Here is an 8,280-nt window from a genome sequence, read left to right as displayed (position 1 = left end):
GGGGAAAGTAAAATAATGGAGCATTAAAACATTATTTTTTATTTATTTATTTATGGAATAAATTTCAACAAATAGTTTTATGTTTTAAAAAGGTTTCAGTGAAATTGGTCTTATTTAAATACAAAAAAATACATAAAGATTTATGCCTTTAAATATCTTAAAATGTTATTGGCTTATTTGATCCTAAGCATAAATTTCAAGTCGAGGTAGTGAAAAATAAATTATCTGTGAGGCTCAGGAAGAATCTAACATTCACCGCTGAAGACTAAACTTAAAGTAACTACAAATAAAGCAGAACTTTAGGATTTCACACTGCTCCAAGAACTTAATAAAAGTTTTTTGGGTGTTTTTTTAATCAATTTTCAGGAACTTGTAGATTTATGCCAAGGTAAGTTGGTGTGTCCGGAACAAAGAGGCTGCCTCCACATCTGAAAAAAGATGCTAACACTGACGTGCCAGAATCTGCAGCTCCTCTAGTGGTCACATGAGGCTGTCTCAGATAGCAGTTAGATAAACCCCTCCCATGAAATCACATGTTAAAATGCCCAACTTTACAGTATTAAAAAACTTTTTTCAACCATGGTACCAATAAATAAATAAATAATTAAACAGCTCTCCACGTTATAATAGCTGTAGTCTGGGTGATCTCTCCTTTACACTTTTAAACTGCAGCTGTCTGCCTCAGCTCTGCTAATTTGAATTATTGACTTTGACCTTCGTGTCTATTTGCACTGCACCTGACTGCTTGTGAATGCTTAACAGATAACACTTTCTCAGCCAAATACAGCCAGTTTTACTCCAGAAATCGACCATTTCTGCAATCAAAACACTAATGATCTATCTTTTATATACAGTTAGCTGGCTAGCTAGTAGGCTAGCTAGCTAGACAGGTAGTAGCCTCCATGACACCTGCCACTGGTTGTTGTAAAGCCCTGAGCTGCACGCTTCTCACCATCGTAGTGTTGTGAAACTGGATATGCTCAGAAATGTGTTTACTAAGCTCACAGAGCAGATATCTGAGGACCATTTTACAACAGACTGTTGCAGCAAAACTGGAGTTTTTTTAGCAATCAAAAAGTGTCACAGGTGCAGTTTTTTCACGCATATATGTTGGCTTTACTTTACAAATATGGAAGCTACATTCATCGTCTATACTATCTATGGCTATCCATGGGCTTCCAACCACAAAGCATAAAGCTGCTTTTTATTAAAAGAGTCACATTTTTTACTGCCAGTAAATCAGAATCAATAATATATTGATAAATCTCACTGTACCTCAGGAACGAAATACAACCAGCTCAGCTGTCTGGAGGACAGAATGTCTATAGCCAAACCCAAAGATACACACACACACACACACAAACACGCAGACACACACGAGCCCAGCTCTGATAACAGTCCCTTGGGTTGAAGCAAAGGTCAGCAGAGATGTGTGAGGCTGCGGTAACACTGGCTTCACCCTTTAACCTCCAGCTCACCCAAGCCTTATCTCTTCCTCATCCACTTTACCCCTCACCCCCTCCTTTTTTTGCTCTCCATCCGCCAGTCATGCCATCTTTCAATAAGAAAGCATCATGAGGGAGAATGTGAATTGCTAGCTGAGCAATTTTAATGGATTCATCCGGAGTTGCTTGGAGAGAAAAAAGCTGTGAGTAACATGACCCCTGTGTGCCTATGCGAGAAAGGGAGGGAGGGGGGTGGTTATGCCAATGTAGGAGAAAGCTTCCTGCTAATTGTAACAGAAGCCGAGCTGACCAAAGCTAACTGCTCTAACGCTGGAGTCAACCCAAGGTCAGAGCGAGGAGATAGCGCTATCGATCCCAGGCAGCACAGTAAGGAGGAAACTTCCAGTCCATCTCAGGGCCCATCGCAGCGCTCTTCCAGATCCAATCTCTGCTTCAACGCCATTAGTGGATCTTTGTCAAGGACTCTGATCTCAATAGTCCTGGGGAAGCTAAATGTTATTTTACTCCCAAATGGAAGAGGGGGTGATTCTAAAGAAGATACACTATATCTCATCCTCTTTAATTTAAACTGAAAAAAAACAAAACAAAAGTATCTACACAAAAATGTCATGTTGACAAAGTAAGCACTGAAGCTGACCCTCCATTAACCATCTGTTAGAAAAAGTGCATTTTTGCCTTATGCCTCATTCTCATTTATTACAACATGAGTCTTATTTCCAAAAGTTGATGCTGAGTCTTATTTGTATTCTCTAAGCTATAGTTCATTTGCAAAACATTGTAAAGCTATAATTATTGATATTTTGGAACATGGCACAGAATATGAGCAGCCTGACAAACCTACAGGTTAGCTCCCAAAAGGCTGATTCTGTTCGTCTGCACGTGGCGTTTTCAGTGGGAGAAATGTTTGTCATCATCCAGGTGACTTCTTCAGTCTCAGCTGACTGCAGGTTTCTCCAACATTATAAACAGCATATTTGCTTAATGACTGAAGCTGGTACAACTGAGGGAACAATGGGCTGTGAGGTCAGTTTCTTGATCTTTACTATGATCATTGATCAACAACTACTGATCAAAGACCATTGATCAATGGCCATGAATACCATTCACAGAGAGCTGTGTCTAGTTACAGGTTAGCCAGACTTTTTTAAAGGGAAAGTAAACAGTAAAATTATTATCCAGCCTTAATGTTATCACAACTAAGCTTTGTCTTGAAAATCTGCATTTTTGAGTAGGCTATTTATGTTTATACATGTTGCTAGCTTGTATGTTTGCATTATACAGGGAGTGCAGAATTATTAGGCAAATGAGTATTTTGTCCACATCATCCTCTTCATGCATGTTGTCTTACTCCAAGCTGTATAGGCTCGAAAGCCTACTACCAATTAAGCATATTAGGTGATGTGCATCTCTGTAATGAGAAGGGGTGTGGTCTAATGACATCAACACCCTATATCAGGTGTGCATAATTATTAGGCAACTTCCTTTCCTTTGGCAAAATGGGTCAAAAGAAGGACTTGACGGGCTCAGAAAAGTCAAAAATAGTGAGATATCTTGCAGAGGGATGCAGCAGTCTCAAAATTGCAAAGCTTCTGAAGCATGATCATCGAACAATCAAGCGTTTCATTCAAAATAGTCAACAGGGAGCGTGTGGAAAAACCAAGGCGCCAAATAACTGCCCATGAACTGAGAAAAGTCAAGCGTGCAGCTGCCAAGATGCCACTTGCCACCAGTTTGGCCATATTTCAGAGCTGCAACATCACTGGAGTGCCCAAAAGCACAAGGTGTGCAATACTCAGAGACATGGCCAAGGTAAGAAAGGCTGAAAGACGACCACCACTGAACAAGACACACAAGCTGAAACGTCAAGACTGGGCCAAGAAATATCTCAAGACTGGTTTTTCTAAGGTTTTATGGACTGATGAAATGAGAGTGAGTCTTGATGGGCCAGATGGATGGGCCCGTGGCTGGATTGGTAAAGGGCAGAGAGCTCCAGTCCCACTCAGACGCCAGCAAGGTGGAGGTGGAGTACTGGTTTGGGCTGGTATCATCAAAGATGAGCTTGTGGGGCCTTTTCGGGTTGAGGATGGAGTCAAGCTCAACTCCCAGTCCTACTGCCAGTTTCTGGAAGACACCTTCTTCAAGCAGTGGTACTGCATCCTTCAAGAAAAACATGATTTTCATGCAGGACAATGCTCCATCACACGCGTCCAAGTACTCCACAGCGTGGCTGGCAAGAAAGGGTATAAAAGAAGAAAAACTAATGACATGGCCTCCTTGTTCACCTGATCTGAACCCCATTGAGAACCTGTGGTCCATCATCAAATGTGAGATTTACAAGGAGGGAAAACAGTACACCTCTCTGAACAGTGTCTGGGAGGCTGTGGTTGCTGCTGCACGCAATGTTGATGGTGAACAGATCAAAACACTGACAGAATCCATGGATGGCAGGCTTTTGAGTGTCCTTGCAAAGAAAGGTGGCTATATTGGTCGCTGATTTGTTTTTGTTTTGTTTTTGAATGTCAGAAATGTATATTTGTGAATGTGGAGATGTTATATTGGTTTCACTGGTAAAAATAAATCATTGAAATGGGTATATATTTGTTTTTTGTTAAGTTGCCTAATAATTATGCACAGTAATAGTCACCTGCACACACAGATATCCCCCTAAAATAGCTAAAACTAAAAACAAACTAAAAACTACTTCCAAAAACATTCAGCTTTGATATTAATGAGTTTTTTGGGTTCATTGAGAACATGGTTGTTGTTCAATAATAAAATTATTCCTCAAAAATACAACTTGCCTAATAATTCTGCACTCCCTGTACAAACTCCATCTTTGGTTCAAGTATTTAATCGGGAAAAAAAATAACAATAATAAGACTACTTGTAAGCTAACCCCCCTCAAAAATATGCTAATTCGTTTTTGCATGTCATGTTCTGGCATTTACATCTCACACATAAATTATAGAAGAGAAGCAAAACGAAATCAACTACATTTTGTTTTAAAAAAAAAATAGGATGCCTTTTTAAAGATATTTTGTAATTTATGTATTAAGTTCCTTCAAACTTGCACAGAAACAAGAATAACTTTACTTTCAATTGTCAAGAAATACATAATAATAATAACGATTGCGTGACCAGTAGCTAAGCAAGCAATTTGTGGTCACTCCAGAAGTAAGTCTCATAACTTGGCAGCCATCTTTAATACTTCTATGCACCCATTTACTCAGTTTGTTTTTGAGCATTGTCTATAATAGCTTTAACTTCACTGACACATAAAAAAATGTATGAAAGACCAGTCAAATCTGAAAAAAAAACTTTGGTCACTTTGCCCCAAAATAAAGTTTTTAAAGCTTTTGGCAATATTTACTTCTTTGTTAGAATTCATCTATCCATCCTTGTGGTTGTGGGGGGCTGGAGCCTATCCCAGCTACCATAGGGCAAGAAGTAGGGTACACTCTATGTGTTAGGCTCCCAGCCAGGGCTAACACATTGAGACAGACAACCATTTGCTTATGGGCCATTTAGAATGACCAGTTAACCTAACCCGACTAATTGCATGTCTTTGTACCGTGGGAGGAAGCTGGAATACTTGGAGAGAACACACATAAAACACAGAGAACATGCAAACTCCACACAGAACAATGGAGTCAAACTCAGGACCTTCTTGCTGTGAGGCAACAGGGCTAACTTCCACACTACCATGCTGCCCGGTGTTACAGCAGATATCAAATAAATGTAATGTTTTTGAGCGCTGTGTTTCTCTTATGATGCCGAAAAGTTTCCTCTACAGCTCAGCTTTGACCTTCATGATAGATTGGCTTTCGTTTTGTGAGAAATAGCTCAGCAGTGTGATTAAACTGTCCTCTTTGCAGTGATAGGACTAATAGGAGGTCCCAGACTCTGACTAGAAAGGCTTTTGTTCACATGATTATACATATATATAAAGCTGGTACAACTGAGGAATATATATATATATATATATATATATATATATATATATATATGTAGTATAACTTCTTGAACTGCAGTCTTTTTTAAATCAACATTAGAAAATACAAATAAAAACAATAGTAATTTAAGAATTTTTTCAATAACCACAAACAAAGGGGTCCATGTCCTTTGTCCTTTGTGAACTGCTTGTTATGAAGTGGTGTGAACACATCATTAACTCTCAGCGTAAAGTGACCTAGAGTCAGAGGTCAATTGACAGAGCTGACAGTGATGTCAAGTGGCCCAACATGCAGCGAGGCCCATCTGGTCTGAGGGTAAGATGTGACAATCTGGTGTCACATACACATAATCTTGTGGCACACACAGACACATACACACTCTCACACAGAGCAGACATGTAGGCAGACAGATGAGGCCTCTGTGGCTTTCTCAGTACTTCCAGATTTGTGGAATTTTCTCATTATGTTTACATCCCACAGTTTTTGACATGATGGTGGCTGTGGTGTGTTTTCCTGTCTTTGCATGTGATCACATCAATGTAAAAACACTCCCCAGGAAGCAGATATTACTTCTCTCACTTTATCTCTCTGAGTCATAGGTTAAATTGCTGCTGACGTATCAAACAGGCTCCCAGATCCAGGCCAATGAGAGCCATTATTGAGCCCCTGTAATATACTGTAAGCTGGTTAACAGCATGCAACACTGTATCCAGATTTGGATACAGTTTTAATCTGTCATATTTGGAGCAGTTTGCGGGTCTGTGGGTGCACAGGCTTACAGTAGGCACAGTTCGAAAAGCAGAATGAAAATCAAAAATGTGTAATCCAGCATCTGTTGGGAACTTTTTTTCCCTCAAAGTCCCCTCTACCAGGTCTAAGTAACTTGAATTGGACCTAGAAAAGAGAGAGAGAGAGAGAGAGAGAGAGAGAGAGAGAGAGAGAGTGTGTGTGTGTGTGTGTGTGTGTGTGTGTGTGTGTGTTTGTTTCCGAGTTGTCATGAAACAGCCCAAGAACTGAGCCACATGACAACAGTAACATCTGGCTCTGGCTCCAGAGATGATTACTTTGCTGCTCTGTGAGAAGTCAGTCTGGGAGGCCTCTGCTCTCTTTCTCTGCAGCCCTACAAACAAACAGGCACGTATGCACGCACACAGCAAGTATGGCAAGTACACACGTGTACGCATGCACAGATTGGTATAGCCAGATGGCAAATTCTCTTTGACTGTCACCTAAACCTCTTCGGAATAGCAGTAGATGTGTTTGGGTACACAAGATGAAGCTGGCGGTTACTAATTGGCTCTCGAATGTAATACAGAAACCTAATACTGGAATCATTTGTGTCATTTAAATGACAAGAATTATTAGGGCACTGTAGCATTTTGGTTTTCTCTTTTAAAAAATACAGATTTCTGTAAGACACATCTTCTTAGGATAAACTTTGTAAAGGAAAAATAAAACAAAGAGCAACTCGTGCAAAAACTAAAGTACTTTCAGCACTTCTGGTGAGCTGGATTCTGTGCGTAAAGTGCGCGTACCTGTACCAGTCCAATCCCCGTGCGTAATGCCGGTCGAAGAAGTGCGGCTCAGACCCCAGGGCGCGGATGTCTGGATGGAGCCGCAGAAACTCCAGCAGTGCTCGGGTGCCTCCTTTTTTAACCCCTATAATCAGCGCCTGGGGTAACCTCCGAGTGGCTGTCCACTCTTTCCCGGAGCTGTTCGCCTCCAGCTCGGGATGCTCGCTGCCGAATGCGCCTTCTCCAGCTGCGGTGACACTCTCTTTGGCAAAACTGGTTCCGTTTCTCTCGTACGGCCATCCTGACCCCGACACGAGGAATTCGCTCGTGGGCGACTTTATTTCAGAGTTTTCTGTCAGTTCCGACTCGCAGCATCCAGTGAGAAAGTAGACCAACGAAAAGCAGAGGATGCTCAGCGAGGACGCGATGGTGAGCCGGTGGAAAAGCCGCCGCAGGTCCGTGTTCGGAGGGTGGTGGTGATGATGGTGGTTGTAGTGGTGGTGGTGGTAAAAAGTTGCCATTCCTCACAGGCCCATGTGTGATAATGGGCCATTCTACCACAAGTTCAGCTCACATCCTAACGCCATGAACATCCCGTGAACTCTTGGAGAGTCTCTGTCAGTCCGCTCCGCTGCTCTCCTGCTCGTTCACGTCGCGTGTTTGGAGCATATTGAGAACTCTTCGAACCATAAAGCCGCTCAAACTCAGTAAATCACTGGAACTAGTGTTTACGTGACATCCAGGATATGCGCCCACTTACTCACCCACCCTGGCAACCTAGGGGAACTAATAACGCTCTGATGTCAGAGCCTCGCTGCAGCGGGTCTCTCTCTCTCTCTCGCTCTCTCTCTCTCCCCACTTCACTGGATTACTCTGCGTCTCTCTACCACGGCTTATCCTAAGGGGATTCACGTCCACAGTTTTCTCTCTCTCTCTCTTTTCCCTCAGATATCTTTGATTGCGGGGTTATGGCTTGGGGCTCTTTTAATTACAGTATTATTTATTTGGTGAAGACTTATAGAAGTTATTAAAGAAAAAGATCACCTCACATGTTCAGTAATCATTATTATCAAAAGAAATGATTAATTTCTGGGACTTTATGCTACAAATCAGCGCATCAAGCATTATCATCTCTCTCCATTGCATATTTGTATAGATGGAAAACTCTTCTGATGGATCCCCAAAGAAGTATTGGTGTCATTTGGATCTGGATTTATCGTACTTAGAGCTGAAACTCTGCTCTGTAAAACCTATGGCATAATTGGCTTAAGGGTCAGACAGTTTTAGATGTAGTACAGCCGCCAATAGTTAGCTGACTGACCTCAAATGACAGACTGTTAGCCCACA

The 8,280-nt window shown here is 41.5% G+C and overlaps 1 protein-coding gene across 1 annotated transcript in view; it reads right to left on the bottom strand.

Annotated features, from left to right (window-relative positions):
• Positions 1-7,779, bottom strand: part of hs3st3l (heparan sulfate (glucosamine) 3-O-sulfotransferase 3-like) — a 26,363-nt gene extending 18,584 nt beyond the window's left edge. The window contains exon 1 of the mRNA XM_026177403.1: positions 6,955-7,779. Within this exon, the coding sequence (XP_026033188.1) occupies positions 6,955-7,454 (500 nt within the window). The 5' untranslated portion in view covers positions 7,455-7,779. The remainder of the gene's footprint in view (positions 1-6,954) is intronic.
• Between the last annotated feature and the right edge of the window lie 501 nt (positions 7,780-8,280).

Source organism: Astatotilapia calliptera, chromosome 8 (assembly GCF_900246225.1).
Source record: "Astatotilapia calliptera chromosome 8, fAstCal1.2, whole genome shotgun sequence".
Taxonomy (NCBI): domain Eukaryota; kingdom Metazoa; phylum Chordata; class Actinopteri; order Cichliformes; family Cichlidae; genus Astatotilapia; species Astatotilapia calliptera.
This window is presented reverse-complemented; position numbering and strand designations above follow the sequence as displayed.